The 14,850-nt window shown below is 46.9% G+C and overlaps 2 protein-coding genes across 49 annotated transcripts in view; both read left to right on the top strand.

The window, feature by feature from the left end:
• The window catches only part of SORBS1 (sorbin and SH3 domain containing 1), a 210,460-nt gene extending 203,673 nt beyond the window's left edge, over positions 1-6,787 (top strand). For all 46 annotated transcript variants that reach the window (XM_034777801.1, XM_034777795.1, XM_034777792.1 and 43 more), the window contains 2 exons: positions 2,585-2,697; positions 4,722-6,787. In XM_034777801.1, coding sequence (XP_034633692.1) covers positions 2,585-2,697; positions 4,722-4,789 — 181 coding nt within the window. In that variant the 3' untranslated portion in view covers positions 4,790-6,787. The remainder of the gene's footprint in view (positions 1-2,584; positions 2,698-4,721) is intronic.
• A 6,984-nt stretch (positions 6,788-13,771) lies between these two features.
• PDLIM1 (PDZ and LIM domain 1) overlaps positions 13,772-14,850 on the top strand; it is an 88,077-nt gene continuing 86,998 nt past the window's right edge. Inside the window, exon 1 of one of the 3 annotated variants that reach the window (XM_034775993.1) lies at positions 13,772-13,948. In XM_034775993.1, the coding sequence (XP_034631884.1) occupies positions 13,853-13,948 (96 nt within the window). In that variant the 5' untranslated portion in view covers positions 13,772-13,852. The remainder of the gene's footprint in view (positions 13,949-14,850) is intronic. The other 2 variants (XM_034775992.1, XM_034775994.1) reach the window with 2 other exon arrangements.

The raw sequence follows: 14,850 nt of genomic DNA, 5'->3' as shown, positions 1-14,850 counted from the left end.
TTGCAGTGAAAAGCCTGAAAACAGGACCCCTGTGTTTGTATAGCACCAGGCACAATGCGCTGCTCATACATGACTGGGGTGCCCTGATTCAAGGTTCTTGAATGCTTGGGGTGGACAGTACTACATCTTCTCTTTCTGCAGCTTGAATCCTTGTTTCTTACACACAAATGGAGGGAAAAACTTGTGTCCTAAGTTTTTGGCCAGAGGGCCTGATTCTTCACTGCCTTGTGAAGTCATTTTCACCTGTGTAGAAGTGGGAGCACGAGCATCCTGAGTGGGTAGTGCTTTGCACAGGGGTAAAAAACTACCCAAGGAGCAAAGCGTCAAGAATCGGGCCCATCACGCCAATGAATGGAGACAGAAAGAAGTGCTTGAGGAAGCTTGTAAAGTAATACAGTCCTTCAAACCATAATGGAAATTAGCACAGGGTAAATGTTCAGTTTATCATACATACACAGGATCTGAATCAGGTTCCCAGCTGCTGCTCGAGAGATCTCACAATTAAGAGTCACACTCCTGCATATACTTCCTACAGGGTGTAGGACTCATGACAGCAAGCCTCATGCCCAGCAATGAGTGACTGCAGGATCAGCCCCTAAGATAGATGTTGCACAGATAAAGAGGGATGAGGGCAAGAGAAGTGTGACACAAGGCAGATGGTGGGTGGGACATGGTTAATTAGAGTGGACAATTTGGTGCTAAATGCATAGAAAGTATCATTTCTTGGTGGGACTTCTAGCACAGGGAATTAGACTTTGTAACTTGCTACTTTCTCCTCAAGGTCTGTGGTTCAAATGCAGCCCATATTGGTGCCTACCATCTGGCTCATAGGAAATGAGTTGGTGGGTTCACAGTAGCTCCTAGGTGGCTAGTTGTTCACAGCACAATATAGCCACTTTTACATTGGCCTCAATAGGCCCTTTGTTGGCAGTGTTCACAGAGAAACCAAGGACTGACTGGGCTTAGCAACTACTGCTGAGATTGCCAGAGCTGCCTAGGGCAGTAGTTCTCAACCTTTCCAGACGACTGTTCCCCTTTCAGGAGGCTGATTTGTCTTACATACCCCAAATTTCACCTCATTTAAAAACTACATGCTTACAAAATCAGATATAAAACCACGAAAGTGTCACAGCACACTAGTACCGAAACATTGCTGACTTTCTCATTTTTACCATACAATTATAAAATAAATTGATTGGAATATAAATATTGTACTTACATTTCAGTGTGATACTTGAGCTTGTTTTTCACTTGTGAGCTTTGGCTGAAGCCTGAGCCCCAGGTGATGGGGCTGAAGCATGTAACTTAGCTTTGCAGGGCCCCCTGTGGTGCGGGGCCCCAAGCAGTTGCCCTACTTGCCACTCCCTAATGCCAGCCCTGCACTTGTGATCCCCCTAAACCCATCCCATGACCACCCTGGGGGCTAGGGTTGCCAACCCTCCAGGATTGTCCTGGAGTCTCCAGGAATTAAAGATTAATCTTTAATAAAAGATTAATGTCATGAGATGAAATCGCCAGGAATTCATCCAACCAAAGTTGGCAACCCTATGGGGGCTGCCACCTCCAGGTTGAGAAACACTGTTTTAGATGAGTGGAGTACCCCCTGGAAGACCTCTGCGTACCCCTACAGGTACACGTACCCCTGGTTGAGAACCTCTGGCCTAGGGCATTTAAACACATAACTTCCATTAATATTAATGGGAACTGTGTGTCTAAATCCCCTAGATGGCTTTGAAACTCTCAGCCAAAACTGCTTTCTAACTCCTTGATAAACATTTGTGATTGAAGTCCATTGGTGGGGCTGCATCAACGGAGCTTGTGCTTCCCACTAGCCTAGTCTCTGGAGAACTTGAGGACTAGAGTCTCCAGGGCTGGATGTTTGGCACCTTTCGCCAGCACTGATTTCACTCCCAAGGAGAGATAGGGCTGAGCCGCAAGGCTGGGAACTGGAGCCAAACTTCACCCAAAGCTCCAGGGGCTTGGGTCAGCTTCATCTCCAAACCCACAGGCTCCATCTTGGTTGCAGTGGAGTCGCATGTGTGTATCTCAGCAGAATTTGGTCCCTGATTTCTCCTGTCTATACTCCTCTCCTTCAAACAGTTGCAGTGTACAAAGCGAACCTGTCTCAAAGGCATTTCAGTCAAGCGCCAGGACACTCAGTGTGCAATGAAATATGACTAGAGGCCTGAGCAAGCAAACGAACATCCGTTCTGCCCAGGGCAGAAGTGGATGTACCCAGATTTAGGAGGAGGTGGGGAATGGTGGAGTCTTGGTTCTACCAGCAGTACTCCCTGGGAGCAAAGGTGGAACAAAGAGAAAGTTGTGGCTTCCTAATCCTAGTTCCTTCTCTGGGATGCTCCTTGCAGTGCAGCTGTACTATTGCTCCTGTGTTCGTGTGACAATGCCTAGCCCTGATTTAGCAGCACAGGTTGTTTACAATTGGTTTTGGACTCCATAATAGGACATACAATAGACATGTGGTAGCTTTTCAAACTGTAGTGTGTATTGGATGATTGGATGTGATTGGATGTCAGCAGAGTTCACTGTATAATTTGTAACATCTCTCTCTCTCCCTCGGCTTTAGACTTAGCTACCAAGCCCTGTACAGCTATATTCCCCAGAACAACGATGAGCTGGAGCTAAGAGACGGAGATATTGTAGATGTCATGGAGAAATGCGATGATGGCTGGTTTGTGGGTGAGTGCATCATATGTTTAGTACTAATATTATTATTACAGGTAATCAAAAATGGGGAATAAATTGTGGAAAATTTCAAAATTTGGAAATTGCTTCAAAATGGAACAGTGTTTTGGGGGGTTTTTCCCAAAAATTGTCATGAAATATTTTTGAAACATTTTTAATTTCCTCTCTTCCCATATTTTTTCCACTGAGAACAATACAAGAATGATATCCAGGCAGATGGGTTTTTCCCACCAACTTTTTAATTTTCTCATTTTTCCTCTTGCTACTCTGTAACTTTTCAAAATTTCCCCAGTTTTGGAAAGGTGTAATAATTACAGAATTTCAGTTTTTCTTTAGCCACTCTGGAATTTTTCCAAAGTTGAGGAAGCTTTGACATGTTGCAGAGAGTGACGAAAGGAAAACTGGGGAAGGGGTGTGTGTGTGAAAAAGAAATATGTTGAGGGGAGATAAACATAAAATAAATAAATAAAATAACCCTATAATCTAGAAAATCAAATTTCCAAAATTTGAAATTTCTATTTTTTTAAAGAAAGCAGAAAATGTTAAAAAAACCAACAACAACAACAACAAAAAACAAACAAACAAAAAAAGCTTTTTTGTAAAATTAAGTTTTTTAAAAGGGCCATTTTTCATCAAAGAAAAGTCTCGAAGGAAGAAAATCAGCCATTTCTAATTGTTCTACCCCACTGATACAGTGCTGCAGGACTGCACTGCACTTCATACACACTTCCCCTGGCTCAGGGGCTTGCTTTGAACCAGCCAAGTCCCAGGGGAAGGGCTGAGCAGGAAGGGAGTGTTAATGAGCGGGGATTGCTGGGAGAAACAGATTTTAAAGAAGGATTTGAAGGAAAGGGTTTGGTAGATGAGTAGGGGAGTAGTTGGTGATTATGACCTTCATTTAAGCAGAAAAAAGGAATACACCAATGTACTGCACATTTCCAAAAGGGATGGTAGCTGGCATGCCTGGTAGCAGCCTTAGCAGAGATGCCAAGAGCTGAATGGGTCACAGACCACGGGTTTGTGCACGCGTCAAGCTGGGGCGTGATTGGCAGTTCCAGGATACATACCTGCCAAGAACAAGGAGTCTGGTGGCACCTTAAAGACCAACAGATTTATTTGGGCATAAGCTTTCGTGAGTTAAAACCTCACTTCTTCGGATGCAACAAGCTCCTGCCAAGCTCTCACTGAGCTAGCGTGCTAGAAATGGAGTGCAGCGCAGCAGTGTGAGTGGGGGGAGGGACTAGCAGCTGAGTATTTTCCTAGCACCCCTGATGGAGGACACACTCAGGACAGCTGCTCGTGCTGCCGCAGCTGTGCTCTGTTTTAGCACGCTATCTCGACGAGAGCTAGCCGTGGTTATGTCTCCTCCTCCTCACACCCACAGCTCCAAGTGTAGACATACCCTGAGAGGCTTGAGGGCCCATCTCTTTCCTAGCAGGGCTTCCCTCCAGAGCAGGGCTGAGGCACACTATGAAACCTGTGTGTATGCTGCCCAGGCCAGATTTTCCAAAGAGCTAAGTACACTGGGTGCTGAGTTCTTTTGTAAGTCTGGCCATACGCAATGCAATGGGAGATGAGCTCTTTGGACATCAGGCCCATCTGTGGGTTCAAAGCACATGGAAGCCTGGCCCGATTGTATTCTGAGGACACAAGCCCAGATTGTGCTCTCCATCGCACCTGGGCAAACCACTCCATTGATTTCAGCTGATTTAAATGGATGTAGCAAAGATCACAGTCTGGCCCCTAGACTACAGCCCTGTCAATCCAGCACTAACAATTGCTGTATTAAAATTAAAAAACAAAATGAGTGCAGTTAGTGACAGTTATTTCAGTTAATTCTATTCAGGAACAACAGAATTTTTGACCAGGACCCCTCTTCTCTTGCGTTGCCAAGAACAATGATTTGTACCCAGCCTGGCTTACAAACAAAACAGGTTGCTCTTTCTCTTTCAAATCCCAGTCACCTTCCCCTGTAGCTCCATCTTATTCAATTGCATTCTTATTTTCTTTCCCAACAGGTACGTCTCGGAGAACAAGACAGTTTGGCACTTTCCCAGGCAACTATGTGAAACTGCTGTACCTCTAAAACAATCATGCACCTGCTGATTAGTATTGTTTACCGGACAACATTTAAGTAGCAAAGACCTTTGAAATCAGAGAATTTATTAATGTAATAAATGAGAGATGAGAAGTGGAATGGGGATGTGGTTATGTGATACAGTTCTGGGTTGAATGTGCAGGCCTGGATCTGGGTGATGCTGGGTTTACTGTTCTTGTTTGCTGAAGGAAAGAGACAAAGTTTCTAGTTTACAATGCTGCCTTTGTAGCTCTGAGTTCTGAGCTCAGAGCTTAGTTTTCATGCTTTTCATTGAGTACTTACCTCTGAGACAGAGTTGGGGGAAGCAGCAGAATAGAGTGTGTGATAGGTTTTGCTTGTGTGAGAGAAAAAGCAATGGGAACTGTAATGCATTGAGGCAACATGCAGCTCTGCAGCTGCTCCCTCTCTATAACTGAGGGAGGCCTTCTCTGAGATTACCCCCATCTTCAAGGTAATTTTCACTCTGCCTCCCACTTTCATTCTTAATTATTTCTTCGTGATGTGCACCTTGGCGTACATGGCCGGCAGAGAACGGTTTATGTGATTAGACTAGGTAGCACTCTATCATATGGGGAGGGGCTTTGAACTGACAGTTTAATCCAGAGCAATCAGCCAAAAAAAACCCCTCAACTTTGGTAATATTCTGCTTCATAATATCCACCCCTGCAGGTTTTTGTGTGTGTGTGTGTGTGTGCGTGTGTGTATGGGTGAGCATATTGTGTGCATAGCAATGAACAGGCTCACAATTTCCACGAGGAATCAACCCAAATTTTACAAAAATAGAACAAAAATAAAGGAAAATTTAGGGGGCATAGATCCTGTTTGCAAATCCCATGGCTGTTTACCCCCTAAATGTTGCGCTGAACGACAGGACACATTTTGAAGTATACTCTTTGCAATAAAGACTTTATTTTTTCCTGGTATTCTATCGTAGAGATTCGGATAGATGCTAGCAAAATATTACTGAGCTTGCTTTTTTTTGGTGGTGGTGGTGGTTCTTGATTAGGCTGTCACCTAATGAAACTAGCAAGGCAAACCAATTTGTAAAGCTGTGTTTATACAACTATTACCAGCTGCATATATTTGTACTTTTTTGAAAAAACACGGCTTGCCTGTAAATCAAAAATAAATGCTCTTTTTGATAGAAATTCTGTTTCAAAAAGAAAAAAGTATAGATAAAACCAGTTGCATCAGACAGCTTCCTACATTTCCATTACAAATAGCAAAAGTTAAGATTGCTATTTTGGCATCAGCCATATTTAATAATAGAAAATGCCTATTTTTATGCCAATGCTTTTATACAAACTGATTAACAGTAACTGCAACTAACTGTTAGCATGACTTGCAATACATTTTGATAAATTAGCCATACTCCTGGGTTTAAAAATACTTATCTTTCGCTGATATCAACGGAAGAGAAGACTCAAAGTGCTTTGGAAGTATGATTGTAAATATGTATATTTAACTTTGTACAGACAATGTACTTACCTTGTATAGAAAAAAATAATTTAAACAAATTGAATGAAAGGAGGAAAAAAGGCAGTTATGAAAGGGTTTTTTTTTCTCATTTTTATTTAAATGAAGGAATTCTATGTAAGTTCACATGAAGAGTTTTAGAACAAAATATCCACTCTAAACCCGATACAAATACAACACAAAGCACCATTATATTTTTGTGCAGGAGTGGGGGTAACTTCAATCCTTATCTTATTTATGGTTTTTGATTTTCTGCTTTTGAGTTGCATTCTTGTTATCTGCAGCAATGTTTAGACCTATTGCTAGGACTGGATCACACCTAATTAATCTAGCCAACAAAGTAACATGATGATATTGACTGTATATAACCAACTCATTTAAAGGTTTATTTTTGTTGCTGTTGCCATTTTTAGTTATAAACACACAAAAACCGCAATTTATTTTTGTGTTGATTTTGGTTCCTTATTGCAGTGAATGACGATTTGACAATAAATTGAAGGGCTGAATTACTCCTTTGGTCCTGGTACAAGTTATTTACTGAAGTTTACTGGGAGCAGTGGGAGTTGCTGTGTGGCCATTGAATGTCAGTGGAATTTTGGCCTTTTGGAAATGACCCTTAATCTCTTCAGTCAGGCGTAGTGATGCTCAGCGCTGCAATGCTGAAATGCCTTGAACAGGGTCATCCTTAAGCATACGCAGCATACGCAGATCCATAGGGCACCATGAAATTTGGGGCACTAAATTGCCCCAAATTTCATGGTGCCCTAGGCAGCTGCGTGCTGCATACGTGGCAGCACCAGTCCTGGCGACCAGCCCTATCCCTCGGCCAGCCCCCAGTGCAAGGGGCAGGGCCGTCCCTAGGGGGGTGTGGGGACCCGGACAACTCCCTCTGCCCTGCCTCTTACCCTTCCCCCCTGCTCCGCCCCCTAGGCCGCCCCCATTCCACCTCTTCCCCCAGTGAGCCTGCACTCACCGGCAGCGGCAAGAAGCGAAGCAACCCGGCCCCAGCCCACTCTACTCCGCCAGCTCCCAGCTGCGGCGCTCCGCTTCCCGCCGCCGGTGAGTGCGGGGAAAGGATCGCCCCTGCACTCACCAGCAGCGGGAAGTGGATAGATGCGGCCCCAGCCCACTCCGCTTCCCTTGCCCCAGCCCCAGCCATGTCGCTCGGGTTGGGGAAAGGACCACCCCCGGCCCTCACCGGCGGCAAGAAGCGGAGCGCTGCGGCTGGGAGCTGGTGGAGTAGAGCGGGCTGGGGCCGGGCTGCTCTGCTTCCCGTGCCGCTGCCGGTGAGTGTGGGGGAATACCTCTCCCCAAGTCCCTTCACCCGAATGACACGGCTGGGGCGAGGGAAGCGGAGCGGGCTAATACCCCAAAAGTGGCCCCACAGCTCCTGCCTCCCAGACCCTGGGAGGGGAGGCCTGGGGCTCTACACAGCCCCCCCCCCCCCCCCCGCTCCCCGCAAGGAAGTTGTGTATGGCACCCAAATGGCTAGGGACGGCCCTGGCCTTGAAACATCTGGGCCTAAGTGCCATGGCGACTCAGGGCCTCTGCCCAGGGTAGACCCTTGTGCTCAGACAAAGCCCTGCTAGGGGATATGTCTCTAATGCCCACAGCAGGGAGCCTCCAAGAGCTAGTGGGGCTCATACTAGAGCTCTACATAGAGCTACGTAGGCAGCCCTTTGAAGTTGTGGCTCGGGCTGGATCTTGGGCTCTGAAGCCCCACCTCTCTTCCCCCTCAGTCCCTAAGCTTCAGAGTCTGAGCTGCAACTTCACAGTGCTGGCTACAGAGCTATTGTTGGAGCGCTAGTGCGAGCCCCACTCAGCCAACCCACCTGGGCTGTGTAGATGTACCCCAAGTGGCAGTGGATATCTGCCCCGGACATTCAGCTGCAAGATCAGAGCTCTAGGCTGAGAACACCAGCTGCAGCACCAGTGGCAAAGGCTCACTTGCTAAATGACCACCAAGTAGCTCAAAGGGTTTTAAATGTTAGACAGATGTGAATTAAGGGCACTATCATATCATGAGGTTTTAAGCAGAAATCCCCATGGGACTTAAGGAAGGGTTCTACCAAAGAGCAAATGGCATAATGTGGAGAATCACTGGCCACAGAAAGCAGAGCTGGAACTAGATCCAAGCAGCACAGAGTCCAGCCACTGAAGAGCAGGGTATAGGGAGGTGTGCATGGATTAAGGCTACAGGGGGACAGCTCCATCCATTTCAGGACCCCTCCTACCTGGTCCTTTAGCATAGACTCTCCCCTCCCCAGAGAAACCCTTGGGCTCTGCCTAGCATGCCCCCATGACAGTGTCTTGTTTTTTCCTCAATCACCGCTGCTCCTACCAAGCTTGGTAGCCCCGCTCCCCCCAGGCAGATTGACAGAATCTCTGCCTCAGATTCTCTGCTGCAATCAGCTGTGGGCAAAGATACCAGTAACCCAATGATCTGGCCTTAAAGGTGACCTGCAAAGGACAGAAATGCTTAGGTTTGTGCCCTTTATTGATGGATAAAGCAGGCCTGAAAGGGTTGGGGTTTCTTTATTTTTTTTTCTACAGAACATTTGGAGGAAATTATGTCTTGGCTAAAGATGGAACCCCTGCCCTCACATTAAAGGGATAACAGTTCTCTATACAGATTGGAGACCACACCCCCAAAAGCCTCCAGCAAAACTAGGAAAGACCGAGTTTCCACCTTTGGTATGTTGAAAGTAAGACACAAAGCTGAGCTTGTTTTGTGGGGGAGGGGAGGGAAGACCCCTTTTAGGACTTCCATAATATACAATAAAGAAATACAAAAGGGCACAAACCTTATTTAAAAATAGCCCCTTGCCAATCACTTTCAAACCACCTCTTCTCGGCAGACATTTTAATGGCTTGGCTTATGTGTTTAAACAGCAGTTCCCTCGATGGGACAGAATTGTAACTGATAAGACACTCACCTCTCATCAAAAGCCCAAGAAGAAGTAACACAGACTGAGTAGTTGCCACAAAGTTTGGGCACAAACTTGAAAACCAATGACAAAACCTGGCATCATAATTGGGTACCTGTTTTGTCACCCGACTGCACCTGGACAGGATGTCGCAGTAACACCAGACTTACAGAGATGCAGCTTTAATTGTATGCATGCTGGCAGCTGCCAGACGTACAATTGCAGACCAAAGAAAACAGAGAATCGCTCACAGGTCAAGCCTGCAGTGGCTGAATCTGTGAGGCCCCAGTACTAGAAAAGGTTACTGACAAGATTGAACCATATGTCACCACCATTGATGATGGCCTCTGAAAGACAGAACAGCCTGGCTGTGAGATCTGAGAGCTTGTCAGAGGTATATCCCGCCTACAGATGTGCATGCGTAACTCTCTTTCATGGCCAAAACCTCATGACAGCAGGAGTCCAGTCAACTGGCTGGTGGAGTTTACAGAAATCCTTCCACTGCCTTCAATGGGCACTGGCTCAGAGAGCCAGATGCATAGGGAGAAAGAACGCTCCTTTCCCCGCTGAAGTAGTCAGAGCTCAGGTTGGAGCAATTAAACAGCTCCTTTGATGGGCCAAGCCCCCTGGGTCCAAGTCAGTTGGTATGGGCCAGCTGTGGATGGCTAATTGCAGTGCAGACATCCCCCTAGGCTGCTTGCCCATTACTCATTTAGTGACACCGTGTATTGCAGGTCTTAGGTACAACCACTAGGGGTCAGGCTTTTACATCTCTGGAAGGGACCAATGCCACTTTAGAGGTAACTAAGGCCTGGTTGCTCTGATTCTGACCTGTAGAAGCAAGAAGCTTACTTTGCAAAAGCAGCCAATAGCCCTCCGCTGTGCAGGCTGCTGAGGACTTTTAGCACCACAGCACAAGGCGGGGCTCGGTCCTTGTTTGGGCCGCTAGGCGTTAATACAAATCATAATGTGGAGATTTAGCGGTTTCATTTCCAAGTGCCAGGCACTAGAACTGCTCGGCTGACTTACTTGGTCCTCAGCGCCGTAGTACCTCAGCGCTGCACAATCATCAATGGAGTTTGTCCTCACAACCCCTCAGTCCCTGGTAAGGCCTGGTCTGGACTAAGGCATTTGCCCATGGTTATAGATTCATAGATTCTAGGACTGGAAGGGACCTCGAGAGGTCATCGAGTCCAGTCCCCTGCCCGCATGGCAGGACCAAATACTGTCTAGACCATCCCTGATAGACATTTATCTAACCTACTCTTAAATATCTCCAGAGATGGAGATTCCACAACCTCCCTAGGCAATTTATTCCAGTGTTTAACCACCCTGACAGTTAGGAACTTTTTCCTAATGTCCAACCTAGACCTCCCTTGCTGCAGTTTAAACCCATTGCTTCTTGTTCTATCCTTAGAGGCTAAGGTGAACAAGTTTTCTCCCTCCTCCTTATGACACCCTTTTAGATACCTGAAAACTGCTATCACAGGATGATCTCCCACATCCACTGGACCATCCTTCCTTCTGACATTGTTGTTCTTGATGAAAACAAGGCTGAATCCCTCATTTGATGCTTTGCCCAGCTAGTGTCTTATCAGTGTTGGACAAATACGGGATACACATCCAGCTACTTAATGCCCTGGGGCTCTTGCCCTTGAAGCAAGAGTAGCGGTTGTTTTGGAATGTGTAGCCATAATGCAGCTGTCAGAGCATGGAAGACCTTGTGCCAACAGCATGAAGAGCCAGCTGGCAGCTGATTAACTGGGGCATTGCATATGCCTTTTAATTTTGCCCCTTTGATTTTGTGTCATCTTGCTTACCTTGTTCCGCTTCCACATGTTAATCATTAGTATATAGGAAGTGAGGGAGGCCGCTATGGACCTCACCCCAATCCCATGCCCTCAACCAAAAATTCTTGACAGGGTAGAGGGGTTTGAGGCAGTCAGTGTCAGGCTTTTTTCACATGCCAATATCCTTTTTGCAAAAATTTATATGTGTTACCTGCCTGATTGCCTGGCATCTGGCTGCAGACAGGCCACCCTCTGCTTATTCTTGTTGCAATCTTGTATTAAGATTTCATATTGTTTAGTGTATTATTGTTGAGCATTTGATTAAAGCAATATAATGATCCCCAAGGCTAAACGCTAACACTGCATTAGTGCGACATTGATTTGGTTATTGTATTTCCTGGCATTTCTAGCAGGCACTCTGCCGTGTCACTGAGGGTCTGGCTACACTGCACACTAAGCCTGGGATCTGACTCAGCTTTGAGCCCAAGCCCCCTTCCAGCCACATAAAAATCAGACAGACTTGGGTCAGCAATCACTCAGGACCTGGGTCCTAAGATGCTGCTGCTGGAGGTTAAGCTGCTGACCTGAATCAGAAGGCCTGTGCAGTGCGGTGTGGACGTGTTAGCAAGGCTTTGAGATCTGGGTCCAGCAATTGTAAGTCCAGGTTACAATGTAGTGTGGACATAGCCTAAGGAGACAAAGTGAAAGGAAGACCTGTAAACTTTATGGTGGCTAGATCACTGCAGCTTCCTGATTGCCAGGTGAATGGTAGAATTAACATGTCCTTGGTGCACATACGTCAGGTTTTCTGTTCCTGTTTGTCTAGTTAGTTGTGTAGCTTAATATACTGCTGTACTGTTCCTGCTGTAAAATCCAGACCATGTGGCACACAGGCATTAGTCTGCACTGATAGATATGGCATGCTGGCAAGTACTAGTTAATATGACTTGCCAGGAAGGAAAAGGAAGTGTGACTAGACATTTGGTCTAGGTCTAGGGAGAGCAATGGAGCAGGAAGAAAAAAAATGACTGAGAGGCTCGTTCTCCAGTTATGGGCTCAGTCCTACATTCCTTACTCAAGAGGCTTTTATCTTTAAATCAGCTTATCAATTTTTAGGGGATAAGGCAGTGAGGGAATTCTGTGCCCTGTGCCCACTGTGTCACCCGCAACTTTGGGAAAACCCTATATTTTTGCCATCAGAGCTCACCATATGGTGCTGCCAAAACAGAAAGCAAGCCATTATCCAGTACACTGGTTCATTTAGTCTTGATGCTTAGACCTAAGCCATCTTGTTAGTATGAATTGAACATCATTACAAGAAATGGGGGTTATCTTTTTTTCTCTCTGTTTCTGCTCTTCAGCTGCATCCCTTTGGAAGTATAAGGGTCCCAATCCTTCTTTTGGAGTCCCAAACCACTGCCACAACAGAAATAATTACTGACGCTATATGTTCTTAGTTCATCTGCAAAATGTTTCTCTTCTTCTTGGCCTACACCTCTTAATTTTTCTCTTCCTCTGTGAAATATTTGGGGCACAGTGTGTGTGGAAGATGCTATCAGAATAGAGGCCAAATTACACAGCTCAGTGGGGCTCGCATGAGTAAGTGCCATAGGATTGAGCCCCTACTGTGTTGTCTAGACTTTCAACAGTCTCCACATTTTATGGGCAAACATATATGGAAAATTGTGCCTGTCGAGAATCATTTTTATTCCTGGCTTTGAGAAAAGCCAGACTCTTGATACAGTACTAGCATTGAGCTTGAAATAAAAATGCAGGATCAAATCATAAGGTGATGTAAACCAGCAAAGCACTATTTTTTCAACCTATTTACACCATTGGACGATATGGCCTGTAATTTTTACAAGAAGGGGCTTGAATAAAGTCAAGGCTTTTTATGTAACACAGTGTAATAATATACAAAACATTGTGGTAAATTGAAGAGTTACCACTGTCCTGTGCTAGGTCTAGTTCCAGCTAACTCTACACAAGGGCTGTTAAAGTGAAAGAATTCCTGTACAAGACATATTTGTATTGGTTGCCACTTATTTTATAGGGCAGCATCAGAAATACAAAGTATACCCTTAAGCTCTATAATGGAAACAGAGCAGCGGGCTGTACCGTAACCTTGCTAAGTTTACACTATGGAGGGGGAATGACTGAATTTTGAGAGCTTATAAGTGTACTTACTATTCTGATGTGACTCATAAAAAGAAAGACACAGCACCGCCAAATGTACTTTGCTCTTTTAGTCAAGCTAGTGGTATTAAACATTGCTCACTTATGACCATATTTGTAGAGGCTGCTAGTAAATATACTGACATTTTTTCAAACAGTCAACCCCTGGTAATGGCCAGATCACCACTGCATTAGCACCTCCACACAGCAAGTGTGGCCAACCCTCATTGCAAGTCTCTTGATATTTGGCGTCTCTCTTAAAGCTACAGCTCAGATGATTTTATGAGAATTACGGCTTCCCTTAAAAAAAAAAAACAAAAAGTTTCTAGCCGTCATTGCTTTAAGCTGTGAAATCTAAAGGCTGACAAAAGCCAGCAGGCCAAGCCCCCCGCCGATTATTTCTTTCGGGTCTCATGATTTCGGGGGTACCTGACTGGTGCGTTTAGCGCAGCTTGGGGCGGGCCCGCTGTGCTCGGCGCTGTGCAGCACGGACTCTCGGTGGTCAGCTGGCCCAGCGGTGGGGCCCAGCCACGGGCTGGGCTGGGGCCACCTCCGGCAGCAGGCAGCGCCCCTCTCCGCGGCGCTGGGGGCCGGGCGGGGCTTGAGCCCGCCCAGGGGCGGGGCAGCCGGTTCCATCGGAGCAGGGTCCCGGCTCAGCCCGAGCAGCCGCCGCCGCCGCCGGAATGAGCAGCCACCGCGTCGCCCTGCAGGGCCCGGGCCCCTGGGGCTTCCGCCTGGTGGGGGGCAAGGACTTCGAGCAGCCGCTCACCATCTCTCGGGTAGGGACCCGCTGGGCCCGCCACCCTCCCGGCCCCTGGGCTGCGGGGGGCAGGTGTGTGGGGCGGGGCAGAGGGGGCTTCCCGGAGTGATGTACAGAGAGGGGTGTTGGGGGTGTGCGGGTGGCTGGTGCAAGAGAGGGGATGGGGGGCAGGTGCAGAGAGGGGGCATCGGGGAGCTTCCCTTGTACTTGGGGGATTGGTGCAGAAAGGGGGCGTTGGGGAGTCTGTGGGGTTGGTGCAGAGAGGAGGTGTCGGGGGGGCTGTGGGTATGAGTGGGGCTGGTGCAGAGAGAGTACCCTGTGGGTACTTGGGGGATTAGCGCAGAGTGGGAGCCTCGGGAAGGCTGCCCCGTGGGTACTTGGTGGGGATTGTGCAGACAGGGGTGCTGCCACAGGCCTTCTGTGCTGTAAGCGGAATGGTCCCTGGCCACTGCCGGTGCGGAAAAGATCTGGGCAACAGTCTGGTCTGCAGACCTCTCCTCCCCTACCCTCCCCACCCATTGCAGTGGGTGGAAAGCCTCTAATTCCACAGGAAAAGGCTCTGCGAGTTCTGCTCCTTTCCCCAGGTTCCCGTCTCTCACGTGCCAGATGCTGTTGGAATCCACCCCGGTACTATCTCCAAGCCAGAGTTGCCAAAGCTGACTCCAACAATCCTTTAGTAGGAGGGAGCTAAATTCCCTTTCTTTTATGTTTTGATTCTCTACTCTAACAATGAAGGAAACTTAGCAAAGTAGGCTGACTTGGTGATAGGCTTCTCAGGGCTGATGCTTGAAGTAGTGGAAGAGTGTGTGTGCACACGTAGGTGAGCTATTGATTATTTTATAGCACTCTCAAGTGTTCTAGGTACTATGTCCTTTCACACACCCCAAAAAGGTGGTTCCTAGGTCCGAAGAGATCATGATC

Source organism: Trachemys scripta, chromosome 7 (assembly GCF_013100865.1).
Source record: "Trachemys scripta elegans isolate TJP31775 chromosome 7, CAS_Tse_1.0, whole genome shotgun sequence".
In the NCBI taxonomy this organism is placed as follows: domain Eukaryota; kingdom Metazoa; phylum Chordata; order Testudines; family Emydidae; genus Trachemys; species Trachemys scripta.
The sequence above is the reverse complement of the archived record's forward strand: the minus strand, read 5'-3'. Positions and strand labels throughout refer to the sequence as shown.